The 20,689-nt window shown below is 44.3% G+C and overlaps 1 protein-coding gene across 1 annotated transcript; it reads left to right on the top strand.

Annotated features, from left to right (window-relative positions):
- The first annotated feature begins 714 nt into the window (after positions 1-714).
- Positions 715-16,071, top strand: RING1 (ring finger protein 1). Its single transcript, XM_089658952.1, has 7 exons — positions 715-858; positions 5,335-5,422; positions 8,199-8,359; positions 8,557-8,772; positions 10,996-11,295; positions 11,384-11,561; positions 15,268-16,071. The coding sequence occupies exons 2-7, from the start codon at positions 5,342-5,344 to the stop codon at positions 15,367-15,369; spliced, it is 1,038 nt and encodes a 345-aa protein (XP_089515078.1). The 5' UTR covers positions 715-858; positions 5,335-5,341; the 3' UTR covers positions 15,370-16,071.
- The last annotated feature ends 4,618 nt before the right edge of the window (positions 16,072-20,689 follow it).

Below are 20,689 nucleotides of genomic sequence, written 5' to 3'. Positions count from 1 at the left end.
TGACAGGCTTTATTAAGGCGATAGTCCCGCCCTCGGAGTGCTGTAGTTTGGCAGCTGATTGGGCCTTTTCAATGGGAACCCCAGGCTGCAATGTTAGGTCATCGTCGGGGCGTGTCTACATGTGTGACAGCCCTTGCTGCTCCTTTGAAAAGTGATCTGTGGTCAACAGCTTTTCAGGTGGTATGTTACCACCTGATTGAGCCTTGTAATTACCACCCAGGTGAATGACCCCCTCAGGCTCGCAGCTGCAGCATGGCGCTACGCACCCAAATAGAGGACATTCAGTGGCGGCACTGCCTGCCAAAGGGAATATTTACATGACGTGTTAATACAATTTGCCCACCTTCACAGCATTTGAATGGCGCTCAGCTATCAATTTTTACTGCCCCCCAACCGGAAGTGTAAACTTGGCCTTGCAGAGCAGTGAATTATCTGACAGGGAAGGAGGAGGGGATCACACTTATGATTCCATATTATTACAGGTCAGTGAATTGACTTTCTATGACTGGAGGGACGGCGGACACCACTCCGCACTATTCATGTCCCTGAGGGAAACATCTCCGCTGAACGCTTCTCCTCACACTTATCCCTTCACTCAGTTCCCGCCTTTTTATGATAGGGCACGCCCTAAAGGCGGGGACGCGACGCTGAGGTAGCGGAGTGGGCGTGTCACACGTGGCTGCCCCCTGCCGACTACCGATTGGATGTTATCACCAGCGGGCGTGGCTGAACGGGCCGCTGTTGCTAACCGTGTTCTTCGCTGTCTGGCGCTGCCCGCCGGAAGTGACGTATTGCCGGAAGACGGCGAGTTTCCTGTTTTTATCGCCGTTCAGCACCGAGCACCGGGGTTCACGTGACGTAAGTGGTCCGGGGAGGGATGGGGGGTGCTGTGGTGGCCGCAGGCCCGGTGTGTGTACGGTGCCGGCGGGAGGGCCAGACCGAGAGATGTGTCTTCTTAGGGGGAGAGGAGCCAGCCGCTCCTCGGTATTACCGGAGACACCGCCGAGGTCTGCCCGTGATCAGGACTGTACAGGAGGGGAGAGCACCGTACTCAGGGGAGGGGGGAGAACCATAGAGGTGACCATATACAGTGCAATCTACACCGACCAATCTGTCTGTACAATCTGCAGAGCATACACCGAGCAATCTGTACAGAACGATCTGATTGTACAATCTGCAGAGCATACACCGAGCAATCTGTACAGAACTATCTGATTGTACAATCTGCAGAGCATACACCGACCAATCTGCAGAACAAACTGCAACTAGTCTGATGGTACAATCTGCTGAGAGTACACCGACCAATATGATGGTACAATCTGGGACTACACAACCAATCTGGTGCAGTTGGGTGCTGGCCCTGCCATCTTGAGTAAGGGAAACCGGCAGTGAAGTCAATCTGTACAATCTGCAGCGCACACACCGACCAATTTGATCATAGTAGTCTCAGCAGATTGTACAATCTGATTGCATGCTCTTCCTGTATGAACATCCACCATTGAAGTGTCGCTTATAAACCGTCCTCCAGACCTCCCCCCATGATGCCTGTCATTGGCTGTGAGGTGGGCGGTCATCCAGCAGTGCACAGACACAATGTACAGAGCGGTTCTTGGTGGCTCTGTACACCAGATGGCCAATCACAGCGTAAACAGTGCAGTGTTTACATTGGAGAGCCCGCCCCTTCCTGTCACAGCAGAGGAAGGAGGAGCCAAGGCCGGAGCCATCAGTACAGAGTGCAGGGAGCTGCAGGTTCCGGGCTGGAGGAGAATTATGATGGTGGTGAGGAGGATGATGCTGGATGCGAGGATGATGATGCTGGTGGTGATGAGGATGATGATGGTGGTGAGGATGCTGGTGGTGATGATGAGGATGATGCTGGTGGTGAGGATGAGGATGAGGATAATGCTTGATGGTGAGGATGATGATGCTGGTGGTGAGGATGATGAGGATAATGCTGGTGGTGAGAATGATGATGCTGCTTGGTGGTGAGGATTTTGGTGGTGGTGATAAGGATGATGCTTGTGGAGATAATGCTGTTGGTGATGATGAGAATGATGATGCTGGTTGGTGAGGATGATGATGCTGGATGGCAAGGATGGTGATGCCGGGGGGCGAGGAGGAGGATGATGATGGTGAGCTTGCTGATGCTGGGTGGTGAGGATGGTGGTGCTGGTGGTGATAAGAATGATGCTTATGGTGGTGATGATGGTGCTGATGATGAGGATGATGGTGGTGATGAGAATGATGCTGCTGGTGAGGATGTTGGTGGTGGCGGTGAGGAGGACGATGCTGGTGGTAATCATGATGGTGAGGAGGATGATGGTGGTGGTGAGGAGGATGATACTGGTGGTAATCATGGTGGTGAGGAGGAGGATGCTGGTGGAGAGGAGGATGATGATAGTGGTGAGGATGATGATGCTGGTGGTGAGGAGGATGAGGATGCTGGTGGTGAGAGTGCTGGTGGTAATGATGATGGTGAGGATCATGATGGTGGTGATGAGGATTGTGATGGTGGGATCGGTATATTAACCCTTCCACCTCCTCTCCTGTATATCTCCGCTCCTTCCTGTCTCCATGGTGACCTGTACATTAACCCCTTCATCTCCCTCATCCTGCCCATCTGTACAATAAGCCCTTCTGTTTCTTTTCTTTTATTCTTTTTCAAAACCCTGTGACAAAAATGATATCTGTAAAATACTCACCATACCTCTTATCAAATTCCTTGGGGTGTCTACTTTCCAAAAAGGAGTTATTTGGGGGGGCATTTTAGGGCCTCTGAAATTGTGATTGATAGTGGGAAAGGGATATGAGGAAATATGCCCTTTGAAAGCCTGGAGGTGGTCATTGGATTTTGGGGGCCTGTATGTAGCTAGGCTGCCGAAACGTTTCACATGTGGTATCCCCATACTCGGGAGAAGTAGCAGAATGTGTTGTTCCACATATAGACATGGCATGTGTGAGCAATATATCATTTAACTGACATCTTTGTGTAAAAAAAGAAAAATTGTCATTTTCAAAAAATCGGTGGCAAAAAATAAAATGTTCCATGGACTCAATATGCCTCTCAGCAAATTCCTTGTGGTTTCTACTTACTAAAAAAGGGTCATTTGGGGGGTGATTGTACTGCCCTGGCATTTTAGCACCTCAAGAAATGTGGCAGGCAATCAGAAAGTAAAAGCTCTGTAAATTCCAATATATACAGTGGGGATCGAAAGTTTGGGCACCCCAGCTAAAAATTTGTATTAATGTGCATAAAGAAGCCAAGGAAAGATGGAAAAATCTCCAAAAGGCATCAAATTACAGATTAGATATTCTTATAATATGTCAACAAAAGTTAGATTTTATTTCCATCATTTACACTTTCAAAATAACAGAAAACAAAAAAATGGCGTCTGCAAAAGTTTGGGCACCCTGCAGAGTTAATATCTTGTACTGCCCCCTTTGGCAAGTATCACAGCTTGTAAACGCTTTTTGTAGCCAGCCAAGAGTCTTTCAATTCTTGTTTGAGGTATCTTTGCCCATTCTTCCTTACAAAAGTCTTCCAGTTCTTTGAGATTTCTGGGCTGTCTGTCACGCACTGCTCTTTTAAGGTCTATCCATAGATTTTCAATTATGTTGAGGTCAGGAGATTGTGAAGGCCATGGCAAAACCTTCAGTTTACGCCTCTTGATGTAATCCCTCATGGATTTCAAGGTGTGTTTAGGATCATTATCCATTTGTAGAAGCCATCCTCTCTTTAACGTCAGCTTTTTCACAGATGGCATCAAGTTACCATCCAAAATTTGCTGAAATTTTATTGAATCCATTTTTCCTTCTATTCGTGAGATGTTTCCTGTGCCACTGGCTGCAACACAACCCCAAAGCATGATTGATCCAACCCCATGCTTAACAGTTGGACAGAGGTTCTTTTCATTAATTTCTGTGCCCCTTCTTCTCCAAACGTACCTTTGCTCATTCCGGCCAAAAAGTTCAATTTTAACCTCATCGCTCCACAGAACATGTTTCCAAAATGCATCAGGCTTGTCTATATGTTAATTTGCAAAGTTCAAACGATGATTTTTGTGGTGAGGACGTAGAAGAGGTTTTTGTTCTGATGACTCTTCCATGAAGACCATATTTGTACAAGTATCTCTTTATAGTGGAATAGTGTACCACAACTCCAGTGTCTGCCAGATCTTTCTGGAGGGATCGTGCAGTCAAACGTGGGTTTTGAATTGTTTTTCTCACAATCCTGCGAGCTGTTCTGTCTGATATTTTTCTTGGTCTTCCAGATCTTGCTTTAACTTCCACTGTTCCTGATGGCTGCCATTTCTTAATTACATTCTGAACAGAGGATATTGACATCTGAAAACTCTTTGCTATCTTCTTATAGCCTGCTCCAGCTTTGTGAGCGTCAACTATTTTCAGTTTCAGTTTTCTAGACAACTGCTTAGAAGAACCCATGGTGCTGATTGTTGGGGCAAGGTCAGATGAGTCTGGGCATTTAAAACCTTTGAGATTGACATCACCTGGTCTTCCCAGACGATGATTGAGAACAATCCATGACACTGGCAGGTCTCAGCTTGGCAAAGGGGGCAGTGCATGCTATGAATTCTGCAGGGTGCCCAAACTTTTGCAGACGCCATTTTTTTGTTTTCTGTTATTTTGAAAGTGTAAATGATGGAAATAAAATCTAAATTTTGTTGACATATTATAAGAATGTCTAATCTGTAATTTGATGCCTTTTGGAGATTTTTCCATCTTTCCTTGGCTTCTTTATGAACATTAATACAAATTTTTAGCTGGGGTGCCCAAACTTTCGATCCCCACTGTATATACCATAGTTTGTAGACGCTGTAACTTTCACACAAAGCAATTAATATACAGTTAGTGGGATTTTATTTACCAAAGACATGTAGCAGAATACATTCTGGCCTAAATGTATGACTAACTTTGAGTTCATTATATATTTTTTATAACCGAAAGTAAAAAAAAATTGTGTTTTTCCCAAAATTTTCATTTTTTTTTTTTTTTCGTTTAGATCACAAAAAATAAAAAACCCAGTGGTGATCAAAGATCGCCACAAGAAAGCTCTATTTATGTGAAAAAAAGGACATAAATTTACTGTGGGTACAGCGTTGCATGACCACACAATTACCAGTTGAAATAGCGCAGTGCCAAATAGCAAAAAAATGGTCTGGTCGTGAAGGGGGGGGGGGGTAAATCCTTCATAAGGGCAAGTGGTTAAATAGCTGTCACCCAGTCACTTGAATGACATGCTTGTGTTTGGTTTTTTTTTTTTAAAACTGTAGCTAACTGCAACCTCTGTGTAATGTGATCTCTTTCCTTTCATAGACTAGCAATGATGGCGACTCCTGTGAGCGCACAGTGCTCCAGTAAAACATGGGAGCTGAGTCTGTACGAGTTGCACCGCACCCCACAGGTATGTCAGTGTGTGCATAATAAAATGTCCAAAGATTCTTTGCTTTCCCACTCACCAGGGTCAATATCAGCACTTATCTTTTTTTTTTTACTCATAATATTTTTATTACATTTTATAAATGTATATTAACATAAAACAAAAATGTATATTTAATCATGTACTGTATATGGTATGAGCAATTGTTAGAATAACATTTTTTTTTTTTCAAAAAAAACTTTTTTATTGAGAATTTGTAGAAGTAAAAAAAGCAATAACATCTACAGTGGGGCAAAAAAGTATTTAGTCAGCCACCAATTGTGCAAGTTCTCCCACTTAAAAAGATGAGAGAGGCCTGTAATTGGCATCATAGGTAGACCTCAACTATGAGAGACAAAATGAGAAAACAAATCCAGACAATCACATTGGCTGATTTGGAAAGAATTTATTTGCAAATTATGGTGGAAAATAAGTATTTGGTCAATATCAAAAGTTCATGTCAATACTTTGTTATATATCCTTTGTTGGCAATGACAGAGGTCAAACGTTTCCTGTAAGTCTTCACAAGGTTGGCACACACTGTTGCTGGTATGTTGGCCCATCCTCCATGCAGATCTCCTCCTCCATGCAGATCTCCTCTAGAGCAGTGATGTTTTGGGGCTGTCGCTGGGCAACACGGACTTTCAACTCCCTCCAAAGGTTTTCTATGGGGTTGAGATCTGGAGACTGGCTGGCCACTCCAGGACCTTCAAATGCTTCTTACGAAGCCACTCCTTCATTGCCCGGGCGGTATGTTTGGGATCATTGTCATGTTGGAAGACCCAGCCACGTTTCATCTTCAATGCCCTTGCTGATGGAAGGAGGTTTGCACTCAAAATCTCACGATACATGGCCCCATTCATTCTGTACTGTACATGGATCAGTCGTCCTGGTCCCTTTGCGGAGAAAAAGCCCCAAAGCATGATGTTGCCACCCCCATGCTTCACAGTAGGTATGGTGTTCTTTGGATGCAACTCAGCATTCTCTCTCCTCCAAACACGACGAGTTGTGTTTCTACCAAACAGTTCTATTTTGGTTTCATCTGACCATATGACATTCTCCCAATCCTCTTCTAGATCATCCAAATGCTCTCTAGCAAACTTCAGACGGGCCCGGACATGTACTGGCTTAAGCAGGGGGACACGTCTGGCACTGCAGGATCTGAGTCCCTGGCGGCGTAGTGTGTTACTGATGGTAGCCTTTGTCACGTTGGTCCCAGCTCTCTGCAGGTCATTCACTAGGTCTCCCCGTGTGGTCCTGGGATTTTTGCTCACCGTTCTTGTGATCATTTTGACCCCACGGGGTGAGATCTTGCGTGGAGCCCCAGATCGAGGGAGATTATCAGTGGTCTTGTATGTCTTCCATTTTCTAATTATTGCTCCCACAGTTGATTTGTTCACACCAAGCTGCTTGCCTATTGCAGATTCAGCCTTCCCAGCCTGGTGCAGGTCTACAATTTTGTTTCTGGTGTCCTTTGACAGCTCTTTGGTCTTCACCATAGTGGAGTTTGGAGTGTGACTGTTTGAGGTTGTGGACAGGTGTCTTTTATACTGATAACAAGTTCAAACAGGTGCCATTGATACAGGTAATGAGTGCAGGACAGAGGAGCCTCTTAAAGAAGAAGGTACAGGTCTGTGAGAGCCAGAAATCTTGCTTGTTTGTAGGTGACCAAATACTTATTTTCCCCCATAATTTGCAAATAAATTCTTTCAAAATCAGCCAATGTGATTGTCTGGATTTGTTTTCTCATTTTGTCTCTCATAGTTGAGGTCTACCTATGATGCCAATTACAGGCCTCTCTCATCTTTTTAAGTGGGAGAACTTGCACAATTGGTGGGGACTAAATACTTTTTTGCCCCACTGTAAATTAACATATAAACAAAACCAAAGGAGAGGCGAGGTTTCCAAGGAAAGGTCAGGGGGATTAATGAGTGTGTAAATGGCCCCGTGCTGCAGATGTTTGGAATCTTGTAGAATGATGGGCAGAGAACTGGTTCTCTGTACCGTTTATCGGGGGAACTTGCGATTGTACAGAGTGTAGTGGCTTGGTCAAAACGTTCCCGTTGGCCAGATGTCTATCGTTGCCACTGCTGGGCAGAGGCTGTCAGGTTGGCATTCCTTGCCTGTAGCTCTTGTGTGTTCCTGAGGGACCTTAAGGTTAGGTTCACATCTGTGCGGGTGGTGCCGCTGCGGATCCGCACGAATATCCGTGCAGCCGCACCACCCGCACAGAGGAATGCGGACCTGCGGGCTGGTGCCATTAGTTGTAATGGCACGCCGCCTGCACTGGAAAGCGCAACCGTACTGGGAAGTGAGGTTCCCGTGCGGACTGTGTTTTCGGAAGAAGTGTAGGGACTTCTTCCCTGCTTGGCACGGGAGTCCATTCAAATGAATGGGCATTCGTGCGAAACGCAGCGCACACGGCCACATAGATGTGAATCGGGGCTAAGTGCAACAGGGGGTTTACCAGCCTCCTTAGACTGATGGTCTGACTAGTAGGAGAAAGAAAATGGAAAAGGTGGGGGGTATAGAATAGCAAGTGGGGAGCAAAGATTAGGAAGCATTGATATGTGGGGGGGGGGGCGCGATCGTTTTAGGACAGAAAAGGAAGGATAGGTCAGCACCTCCCATGTAGGAGCCCATGGTTACCCTCCTCCCTGTACACCTAGCAGGTCTGATCCCCCTTGGGTTTCTGCACCCCATCAATGACTGAGTCATGGGAGTCAGGCTCTGAGCACGTATTTTCTCTCTGTCACCCTAGGAAGCCATCATGGATGGTACGGAGATAGCCGTGTCCCCACGCAGCCTTCACAGTGAGCTCATGTGTCCCATCTGCCTGGACATGTTAAAGAACACAATGACCACCAAAGAGTGCCTCCATCGCTTCTGCTCAGACTGCATCGTCACTGCTCTACGAAGCGGGTCAGTTTCTTCACAACCACTCACGGCTCCTTCATCTCAACTTGCAGTTGAGCTCCCTTATGGCCTTGGATATTGTGTACCTTTGTGATTAAAGTGACGTTTTGGTAACACGGTTTTAGCTGTGTGTATGTTGGAAAATAGCAGAAATCGATGCGACGTCTCTATTAGTGACATGACAGAGTGTCTTTCTTCTTCAGGAACAAGGAATGCCCCACATGCAGAAAGAAGCTCGTCTCTAAACGATCCCTTCGCCCAGACCCCAACTTTGACGCTTTAATCTCCAAGATCTACCCAAGCAGAGACGAGTATGAGGCCCACCAGGATCGAGTTCTGGCAAAGCTGAGTCGGCTGCATAATCAACAGGCCCTGAGCAGCAGCATTGAAGAGGGGCTTAAAATGCAAGCAATGAACAGGTACAGGACGGCAGGAGCATTTTATGGGGAGGGGATATTTTCATTCTTTTAAGACTTTGTCCTGCTGTCAAAAAAACCATCTGAACATCTATACTATTTAATTCTATACTCTAAGCCAGTGTTTCTCAACCGGAGTTCCGCCACAACCTACCCATTCATAACAAGCAGGTGAACAGAAGATCACATCCCCACAGTGCAGAGCAAAACCGCTAAACATCCCAGTATTCTGCCCTCCGGTTCCCTCCTGCCCCCCGCACTGTTGCCTCCTGGCCCCCTACATTGTTCCGTCCACGCTGCCACCCCCCCCCTTCCCCATCACTGTTCCCTCCAAGCTGCTGCCCCCCGCACTGTTGTTCCCTCCTAGCCCCCCTAGAGATCATATCCCCCTTATGTATTATACATGGAGATCATATCCCCCCTTATGTATTATACATGGAGATCATATCCCCCTTATGTATTATACATGGTGATCATATCCCCCCTTATGTATTATACATGGTGATCATATCCCCCCTTATGTATTATACATGGAGATCCTATCCCCCCTTATGTATTATACATGGAGATCCTATCCCCCCTTATGTATTATACATGGAGATCATATCCCCCCTTATGTAATATACATGGAGATCATATCCCCCCTTATGTATTATACATGGAGATCATATCCCCCCTTATGTAATATACATGGAGATCATATCCCCCCTTATGTATTATACATGGAGATCATATCCCCCCTTATGTATTATACATGGAGATCATATCCCCCCTTATGTATTATACATGGAGATCATATCCCCCCCTTATGTATTACACATGGAGATCATATCCCCCCTTATGTATTATACATGGAGATCATATCCCCCCTTATGTATTATACATGGAGATCCTATCCCCCCTTATGTATTATACATGGAGATCATATCCCCCCTTATGTATTATACATGGAGATCATATCCCCCCCTTATGTATTATACATGGAGATCATATCCCCCCCCTTATGTATTATACATGGAGATCATATCCCCCCCCCCCCTTATGTATTATACATGGAGATCATATCCCCCCCCCCCTTATGTATTATACATGGAGATCATATCCCCCCCCCTTATGTATTATACATGGAGATCATACCCCCCCTTATGTACTATACATGGAGATCATATCCCCCCCTTATGTATTATACAGGGAGATCATATCCCCCTTATGTATTATACATGGTGATCATATCCCCCTTATGTATTATACATGGAGATCCCATCCCCCCTTATGTATTATACATGGAGATCCCATCCCCCCTTATGTATTATACATGGAGATCATATCCCCCTTATGTATTATACATGGAGATCATATCCCCCCTTATGTACTATACATGGAGATCATATCCCCCCTTATGTACTATACATGGAGATCATATCCCCCCTTATGTATTATACATGGAGATCATATCCCCCCCCCCCCTATGTATTATACATGGAGATCATATCCCCCCTTATGTATTATACATGGAGATCATATCCCCCCTTATGTATTATACATGGAGATCATATCCCCCCTTATGTATTATACATGGAGATCATATCCCCCCTTATGTATTATACATGGAGATCATATCCCCCCTTATGTATTATACATGGTGATCATATCCCCCCTTATGTATTATACATGGGATCATATCCCCCCTTATGTATTATACATGGAGATCATATCCCCCCTTATGTATTATACATGGAGATCATATCCTCCCTTATGTATTCTACATGGAGATCATATCCCCCCTTATGTATTATACATGGAGATCATATCCCCCCCTTATGTATTATACATGGAGATCATATCCCCCCTTATGTATTATACATGGAGATCATATCCCCCCTTAATCTCCTCTTCTCAAGAGAGAATAAATTCAGTTCCTCTAACGTTTCCTCATAGCTGATCTCCTCCATGCCTCATATCAGTTTGGTTTCCCTTCTCTGGGGCACAGACTCTCCTAGCTAAATGGCCTCTCCTCCGACTGCACTGCAGGTAAACAATCAGGCTTGGTCCAGGGACCACCCCAGCCTGTACACGAATAGTGATCACAGAACTATTATTCATTGCCAATTTATCATTTGCACAATGTATCCAAAACATTTTCAGTTCATATATATTGTATTTGATTCATTTTATCCCCCATTTTCTCCTCCTTTAACTTTTCATCCACTTTCTTCCTATGATCAGGGCACAGAGGGTCAGAAAACACCAACACGAGTCAGACAACACTACTTTCAGTGGTGGAGAGGATAACTGCGACAGTCGCTCTCACGTTAGTAATCCATCGGTACATAGCAACCAGGAAGCCGGGCCATCCCGCAAGAGGTCTCGAGCTTCAGAGGATTCTGGGGCAGAACCAGATCTGTCACATGAAGGTGGAGTACGAAGTCCAGACCCACAGGGAACGGGAGAGGCCGGTAGTGAAATCGAACTGGTGTTCAGGGCCCACCCATTGCTGGTGGAGAAGGACGGTTACAGCCAAACCAGGTGAGAGCTCACAAAAGCCGTCACTGTTTCCTTGCATCATCCTGACATTAACCAGCATAGATCTGAACAAGATGGGTTTTCTCTGCAGGTTTGTAAAGACCACAGCAAACGCCACAGTTGATCATCTCTCCAAGTATCTGGCTCTTCGGATTGCTCTAGAGGAACAGGCGCAGCGGGGAGGAACAGAGGCCGTGTCACTGGGGGAGGTCAGCGAGAAGCAATACACCATTTATATCTGCGCGGGGGCTGCCGGTGGACAATACACGGTAAGAATATGCTGTTGGCAGTTGAGAAATGGATCATTCCTGCAACTTTGGGATATGTACAGTGGGGGGAAATAATGATCTGATCCTCTACAGATTTAGTAAATTTTCCCACTTACAAAGAAATGAAGGGTCTTTAATTTTTATCATAGGTACATTTAGAACGATAGAGACAGAATATCAACCAAAAATCCAGAAAAAACACAATACAAATGTTATAAATATATCTCAGCGCCCCACTTTATATCATAGTGCCCCCACTTTACAATACAATATAGCCCCCTTCTACATTACATCACCCCCTTCACATCATAACACCACTTTGCATACATATTTATATAAATAATGTTTGGGGGTTCGAAGACATTTTCTGGCAAAAAATACTGATTCTAAAATATAAACATGGCTGTTCTTTTTCTTTTGATGCACATGGGGTGTGTTTAACGGATTTAAACTCTTTAACCACCTCCTGTCCGGCCGTTGTATATAAACGGACAGACGGTGGCAGTGCAGGGGAGGGTGGCCGTTTGTAAACAGCCTCCCCGCCCCCTGCTTGTGTGTGCTGTCCGGCCGCTGTATATAAACGGACAGACGGTGGCAGTGCAGGGGAGGGTGGCCGTTTGTAAACGGCCTCCTCCGCCCCCTGCGTGGGAGCGCGCAGCACCGCAATCTGGTGCCCGCTGTGTCCTCCGGAAAACAGTGAAACACCGATCGTCGGACGGAACCTCTGTGCGAGGTCCCGATCATGTGATCACTGATTGGCCAATCAGTGATCACATGCAGAGTAGTAAGCAATGATGTCACTTGTGACATCATTGCTTACTACGTGTGAATTCTGTGAATGTTCACAGAGGTCACATGGTACAAGGCTATTCACAACGGACTTGTACCATGTGACAAGCTGTGACCAATCACAGCTCACTCAGTAGTTCTTAATGGCTGCAAGAATGCAGCTAGAGAGGAGGAGAAATTATTGCCTTTATGGGTGTAACAGCAATCGGGTGTAAAAAAAAAAAAAAAAAAATCTTCATCACCCCGCACAAGTAGTACAGTGTCACCATGGTGACACTCTACTGTTAGGGTGACAGTATGTAAAAAAAAATAAATAGTAATAAAAAAAATTTTTTAAAAAAGTTTAAAAATTATAATTTTTGGTTATAAACTAATTTGGGTTTTTTTTTTTACTAAAAATAAATTTTGGCCAAGATTTTTGATGAAATAATATTTATTTGCAAAATTTTATAACAAAACACTTTTTTTTCAAAATTTTTGGACTTTTTAATTTACATAGCAAAAAAAAAATAAAAATCCCAGCGGTGAATAAATACCACCAAAATAAAGCTTTATCTGTCTCAAAAAAATGCTAAAAAATTCATATGGGTACAGTGTTGCATGACCGCGCAATTGTCATTCAAAGTGTGATAGCGCTGAAAGCTGAAAATTGGCCTGGGCAGGAAGGGGGTGAAAGTGTCCGGACTGGAAGGGGGTGAAAGTGTCCGGACTGGAAAGGGGTGAAAGTGTCCGGACTGGAAGGGGGTGAAAGTGTCCGGACTGGAAGGGGGTGAAAGTGTCCGGACTGGAAGGGGGTGAAAGTGTCCGGACTGGAAGGGGGTGAAAGTGTCCGGACTGGAAGGGGGTGGAAGTGTCCGGACTGGAAGGGGGTGAAAGTGTCCGGACTGGAAGGGGGTGAAAGTGTCCGGACTGGAAGGGGGTGAAAGTGTCCGGACTGGAAGGGGGTGAAAGTGTCCGGACTGGAAGGGGGTGAAAGTGTCCGGACTGGAAGGGGGTGAAAGTGTCCGGACTGGAAGGGGGTGAAAGTGTCCGGACTGGAAGGGGGTGAAAGTGTCCGGACTGGAAGGGGGTGAAAGTGTCCGGACTGGAAGGGGGTGAAAGTGTCCGGACTGGAAGGGGGTGAAAGTGTCCGGACTGGAAGGGGGTGAAAGTGTCCGGACTGGAAGGGGGTGAAAGTGTCCGGACTGGAAGGGGGTGAAAGTGTCCGGACTGGAAGGGGGTGAAAGTGTCCGGACTGGAAGGGGGGGAAAGTGTCCAGTATTGAAGTGGTTAATGATTGTGTATCATATACAGATTTCACAGTTTGGTAAAAGTTTCCGGACTGGAAGTGGTTAAGACTGACTAACATACATGTACGTCACCAGGTTAAAGTGGTTATACTGGGATGCAGCTGCAGGCATCATCCCAGTTATAAATTTTTTTACAGTCAGCGATGTTGTTTATAAAAGCAATCCTAGTATCTAAATAGCCAGTGGATTGCTTTTACAAGTGAAGGAAAGGGTGCCCTCTACTCCTGTCGCTCTCCGATGGTTCCTGGGCTCTCCTGTCCCATTGGGGAGCCTAGGATTGAAGCCGGAATTTTCTGCTGGCTTATCATAGAGCGGAACAGGGGCTGGAATATCCCTGATCATCTCTATGGTATAAGAGACCAGAAGCAAGAGTGTTTTGTCACTTCAGTTTCACCAGATGTAAACAAGCCATTGCATGGCTTGGGAAAGCATTTGATCACCCCTATCTCTGTTTGTTCTGATGCTTTTAAGGGCAGAGGACCCTGATATTCACAAAATACTGAAAATACTGATCTTCACATGTAAACAAAGTGTCAGAATAGGCCTGGTCTGAACCGCTTTCCTTTCAGAGGATTTATCCCCTTTCCTGACCAGGCCGTTTTTTGACATACAGCGCTGCGTTACTTTAACTGACAATTGCGCGGTCATGCAGTACTGTACATAAATTACATTTCTGTCCTTTTTTCCCCAGAAATAAAGCTTTCTTTTGGTGGTATTTGATCACTTCTGCGGTTTTTATTTTTTTGCGCCGTAAACAAAAAAAAAACCCGACTATTTTGAAAAAAAAACCAATATTTTTTAATTTTTGCTATAAAACATATCCAGTAAAAAATAAAAAAAAAAAATCAAATTTCTTCATAAATTTAGGCCAAAATGTATTCTGCTCCATGTCTTTGCTAAGGCATATCAGCGACTTATATAGCGGGACTGCGGCGGACAGTCTGACACTGGGGGGGAAAACTTACTAACTGCCACTGACATCCCAATGACACTAATACAGTGATCAGTGCTAATAAAAAGGGAAGAGGTTAACATCTGGGGTGATCAAAGGGTTAACTGTGTGCTGTATGCTGTTTAACATTATGTGCTGGGTGTGCTTTGTATTTCTCTGCACATCATGCCTCCGTAGTAAACACAGGTCTCTCTCCTGCCAGCAAGGACATGCTGCTTTATATTTCTCTGCACATCATGCCTCCGTGCATGATGTGCAGAGAAATACAAAGCAGCATGTCCTTGCTGGCAGGAGAGAGACCTGTGTTTACTAGGGAGGCATGATGTGCAGAGAAATACAAAGCAGCATGTCCTTGCTGGCAGGAGAGAGACCTGTGTTGTTTACACACAGGTGTCTCCCCTGTCAGTTTGACATGGCGATCGCCGGGTGCCGGTAGGGAATCTCCGGACGGGACCCGGTGATTGACATTCCTAGCTGCCAATGGCGGCACAGGTAGGGTGGTGTGCATGCGTGCCGCCCTACCAGGAAATGCAAATCACGTATATGTACGTGATTTTGCGCAGCCCTGTAGCAGTAGTTCTATAGGGCGGTAGGGAAAGTGGGAAATGGTTACGCTAAAGGTTCAAGTGGCCATCATTCCTTAGTTCATGAATTCTTCTGTTTATTTCTTCCTCAGACTCTGAATGGATCATTAACCCTGGAGCTCGTTAATGAGAAGTACTGGAAGGTGAGCAAGCCTCTGGAGTTGTATTACGCTCCTACGAAGGAACAGAAATAAGGGGGTGACTCCCTTGAGGTGTGAGAAGATAGACTGACTGGAAACCTTAGAGACCATGATCCTCACACAGTCGCACCGTAGAAACATTCTACAGCCAAACTTTTGTGGAGAGGCACCGAAAATGGGACCTACGGGAAAATGGCGCCACCCTTGGAGACGGTTCGCCAGCTCGCCCGTCCTTGTGTGGATTACCATTGTTGGTCAGAAGCAAGTGGTGTCCTCCTCACTCTGCATAGTCCAGGAGCACAATTAGGCAGAAGCCATTCATCGGACCCCCTGCCATAGGCTTCAAGTGCTGCTCCATAAATCATATTTAATGGGGAGTATAGTCCCATGAAGACAAACTTCTCACCTCACCCATACTTCTGTCACCCCGCAGCTCATCCATGTCGCTCCTCGGTTCTTAGTGGGATTATAATAATTTATATACCGTTCACTATATTGCGCTGGTATTTTCCTAAGCTTGTAACAGTCTTTTATACTAGAACATTTAATTTTTAGGTTTTTATTTGCCTTTTCATGCCGAGGTGGAAAAAAAAAACTGTAAACAGCAGCAATATATCTACTTTCTGTACTCAGTCTAAATATCGTGTTTCTCTATTTTTCCTACGCAGGAATGAGTCTTTTCTCGGTAGGAATCAGGGTTTTTGTGTAAGCTGTGCAGGTTACAATGCTTTGGAGTAAATACATATTTTTGTTTGACATGAACTGTTATGTAGGTCTGTGTCCGGTGAGTGTTCAGAGGGAGCAGCTAACAATTGACTCCCTCCAGCTGGGGGGGTCATCTTAAAGTAGAACTATAGGCAAAGTATTTTTTATTTCCATTTTGGATAGATTAAGGGATGGTTAGAACTCCTGTCAGTTTATTTTTTGTCATTTGCGTCCCATTGGGGAGATTTACCTTCACTTCCTGTCCCATAGCCAAAACAGGAAGTGAAAGAGAATCCCTGCAAATTAACTTCCTGTGTGTGTGTGTGTGTGTGTGTGTGTGTGTGTGTGTATATATATATATGTGTGTATATATATATGTGTGTATATATATATGTGTGTATATATATATGTGTGTATATATATATGTGTGTGTATATATATATGTGTGTGTATATATATATGTGTGTGTATATATATATGTGTGTGTATATATATATGTGTGTGTATATATATATGTGTGTGTATATATATATGTGTGTGTATATATATATGTGTGTGTGTATATATATATATATGTGTGTATATATATATATGTGTGTATATATATATGTGTGTATGTATATATATATGTGTGTATGTATATATATATGTGTGTATGTATATATATATGTGTGTATGTATATATATATGTGTGTATGTATATATATATGTGTGTATGTATATATATATGTGTGTATGTATATATATATGTGTGTATGTATATATATGTGTATGTGTATATATGTATGTGTATATATGTGTGTGTATGTATATATATATGTGTGTATGTATATATATATGTGTGTGTGTATATATGTGTATGTGTATATATGTATGTGTATATATGTGTGTGTATATATATATATGTGTGTATGTATATATATATGTGTGTATGTATATATATATATGTGTGTATGTATATATATGTGTGTATGTATATATATGTGTGTATGTATATATATGTGTGTGTGTGTATATATGTGTATGTGTATATATGTGTGTATATATGTGTGTATATATATGTATGTGTGTATATATATGTATGTACGTGTGTATGTGTGTATATATATATGTGTGTGTGTGTATGTGTGTATATATATATGTGTGTGTGTGTATGTGTGTATATATATATACACATAAATCCTACACCCACAGTTGATCCAGAGGAAGGCAAATAAAACTCAGCAAAGCACGATCCAATTTGCTCCTGCAGGGAAAAAAATTCCTTCCTGATCCCCTGAGAGGCAATCGGATATTCCCTGGATCAACTTTACCTATAAATGTTATATCCAGTTATATTCTGTGTATCCAAGAAAGAATCCACGACTTTCCTACAGCAATCCACTGAGCTGGCCAGAACCAACTCTTGAGGGAGTCTATTCCACATCCTTTTTGTTTTTACCACCCCCAACTGCCTACCTACAGATGCACATGATGGATGCTGTTGTCCATTCACATTGCCATGACTGCAATGCTTTCCATCATGGTAAATTTAAAGTGGTTGTAAACCCTTACATCATGGGTGCTCAACCTGTGGCCCTCCAGCTGTTGCGGAACTACAAGTCCCATCATGCCTGCTTTTGGGAGGTATGCTTGTAATTGTCAACCTTGTAATGCCTCATGGGATTTGTAGTTCCGAACAACCTGGAGAGCCACAGGTTGGGCACCCATGCCTTACATTTATCCAGTGATGTGTTTGACCTCAGGTGATACACAGAAATTAAACAAATCTTCCTAACGCCTGCATACGTTGTACCTGTTTATCTGCAGTCGTCCGTCCCCCAAATCTATTCAAAGTGCAGAGTTTACACAGGATCTCTTGACTCTGAAAAGCTGGGGGCAGGGACCTGAAGTCACACTTAGGCTCCATGTAGACAGGATGTTTGGAAAACTCTTCTGAACGATGGAAACTGACTGCTGGAAAACGTAGGTTAAAAAACGTCAGTTTAGCCGTTTTTGCATACCGCATTTATGTGCGTTTGCCTTTTAGAAGCGTTTTTTAAAAATAACCTCAGTTGACCCTCCCAAATGCCCAGAATGCACTGAAAAATAATAAAAAATCAACTATTTCAGACATTTTGTGAGAAATATACAGAGCAGTATGTGTGGAGATGACCTGTCTTTTCTGGTTGTATTCACTATGGATCCCATCATGAGTATAATGCGGAACGTTCTACCATTCTTTCCTTCACGTGAAACCTGGAACTGACTGCGCTGGTGTACCGGGTCCATTTGAATACATGGAAAACGCTTTGCATGCATTTCTGGTGATAAAAAAAGGCTCTGGACAGCATCTGGATATGGAACAGTTAAAAACTCTTCTAAACGCAAACGCTTATAAACGCGGTTATTTGCATTTAGAAGCATTTGGCATTTGAAACGTCGGTAAAATCTACTACTGAACGCAAGTTTGATACGTTCAAAAAAACGACTGTAAACTCAACTGCCTGTAAACAACGATGTGTACATGGACACATAGGAAAACATTAGGGAGAGTTCAGGGGCTGCTGAAAAAACGCAGAACAGCTCCTGAACGTCAGTTTATCAGCTGCAGTGTACATGGAGCCTACGTGAGGAGAACTCTTGAGAGCTGATTGGAGGGAGAGACACATCCCCCTCAACACAGCAGCAGAACTGAGGCTCTCAATCACAGGCTGTGTGCTGGCACTCCCATCACCTTTTTTTCTCTTAATGTCGGGAAAACTTGTTAGAAGTGATTCATGCTGATAGCAGAGATGAAGCAGACAGAAATGATGCTTAGTGCTTTGGATTAAGGAAAGTACACACTATAGAGGGGTATGCTTTGCTCATATTTCATGTCTGAGGTTTACATTCACTTTAACTCAGTGTCACACTGGGCAGGCATTCTGCTTGCCACATGCGCCCATTGAATTCAATGTGACAGCGCCACAAGTGCTTGCCAAATGTGAAATCTTCATCGGGATTGGATAAAGTCCACTATGTGAAAGAGGCCATAAAGTGTATTTAGTGATTGTAAAGGCTCAAGGTTTTTTATCTTCATGTATTCTATGTATGAAGGTAAAGAAAACCTCTGTGCAGCAGCCCCCCAATACTCACCTAAGCCCCCTCTCAACTCAGCGATGTGCACAGGAGTCTCGGTTATCCCGGGACTCCCTCTTCTCATTGGCTGAGACAAAAGCAGGAGCCATTGGCTCCTACTGCTGTCAATCACAGCCAATAAGAAGGGGGGGGGGAGCAAGTTTCTGCTCTGTGTGTGAATGAATACACGGAGCATTGGGTGCCCTCATAGCAAGCTGCTTGCTGTGGGGGCACCTGACAGGAGGGAGGGGCCAAGAGCGCCTGCAGGGAACCTGAGAAGAGGATGCAGGCTGCTCTGTGCAAAACCGCAGGTAAGTATAGACATGTTTGGTATTTTTTCTCCGAAATTTTTTTTTAATGCTACCGATATCCCTGTTTAGGAAATCCCGTCTTGTCCTGGCGATCGTTGTCACTGGGATTGGAAGTTGAGGGGGGAATTATTCTAATGGGAACACTGGTTTCAGTGATCGCTCACCCAGGTTCACACCTAAGCGTTTTGCATTCAGTACAGTCCATTTCACATGATTTCCTATGGGACGGGTTCACATCTTTGCGTTTTCATCTGGTGCATTTTTTCAAAAGGCTCGGGGACTTTTTTTGAATGCAAAAAGTTAAGTTTTTGGTTCTATAGACTTCAATGGAAACACTGCAGAAAAGCACGTAGTGCGTTTTTGATACGTTTTTAAATCTGCCTAGCAACAAGGAAAAAAAAAAAAAAAACTGCATTAAATGCGCAGGGGCAAAAATGCAACGCAATGCAGAAATGGCTCAACCGCAACCTGCATAGGTGTGAACCGAGCCTAAGAGGGGCTTTCCCTCCCTTGAGAGACTCTTCACCTGCCTGCTGTGTCTGCAGAAAAGTAAGTAAAAGGAAACCTCAGTTGGACACAAATGGGGAAAAAATGGGTTCTAACCGTTCATTACTGTATCCAAAAATTGGCATTAGATATTCTTTAACCTCTTGAAGCCAAGCGCACGCAAATATGCGGCCTCTCGGTGTCTGGGCCTTGACGCCAAGCGGCTGCTTATTTGCGTGCAATTAGAAAATACATATGTGCTGAGAGCGCGCGCCGAGTGCGCTCCCAGCACACATGTCCGTGACTCACAGAAAGGTGCCGATCTCCCCTTGCGAGCGCGACCTTTTCCGATCATGTGACCGCTGCAACGTCAAATCACAGTGGTCACCTGACCCTAAAACCCCACCCGCCTCCCGGCTTCGGAAACTCTTAAAGGGCCGGGAGGCGCCAGTACCAAGTGGTTAAATCACATGCTGCCGGCACCGGAGAGATGTTTCCACCGGAATTTCCGGTTCTGCATACAGTGAATGCCAACGCTGTCACATTGCCGGCTCATGGTGTCATGCTTCCTTTTATAGATTCCTGGCATTGTAAATAAGTTAGAAATGTGGGAATCCAAGCTGTGTGTGTGGATTAGTTAGTGTAGTCCAAGGATGTATTCACACAGCGATGGAGAGCTGCCACAGCGATCTATAGCCGGCTGCAGTGGGGGCAGTGTGGTGTGCGATTCAGCACATCACTCAACTCCCTTTTTTTTTTTTTGTACAAACTTT

The sequence above is a fragment of the Staurois parvus genome, unplaced genomic scaffold (genome assembly GCF_062004578.1).
Source record: "Staurois parvus isolate SC_StPar_1 unplaced genomic scaffold, SC_StPar_1.0 ptg001113l, whole genome shotgun sequence".
In the NCBI taxonomy this organism is placed as follows: Eukaryota; Metazoa; Chordata; class Amphibia; order Anura; family Ranidae; genus Staurois; species Staurois parvus.
This window is presented reverse-complemented; position numbering and strand designations above follow the sequence as displayed.

Bases quoted from the DNA above. Each gene is read 5' to 3' on its own strand.
- RING1 (XM_089658952.1), top strand. From the start codon at position 5,342: ATGATGGCGACTCCTGTGAGCGCACAGTGCTCCAGTAAAACATGGGAG. The intron at 8,360-8,556 runs GTCAGTTTCTTC...TTTCTTCTTCAG, and splicing joins GTCACTGCTCTACGAAGCGG to GAACAAGGAATGCCCCACAT. The intron at 8,773-10,995 runs GTACAGGACGGC...TCCTATGATCAG, and splicing joins AAAATGCAAGCAATGAACAG to GGCACAGAGGGTCAGAAAAC.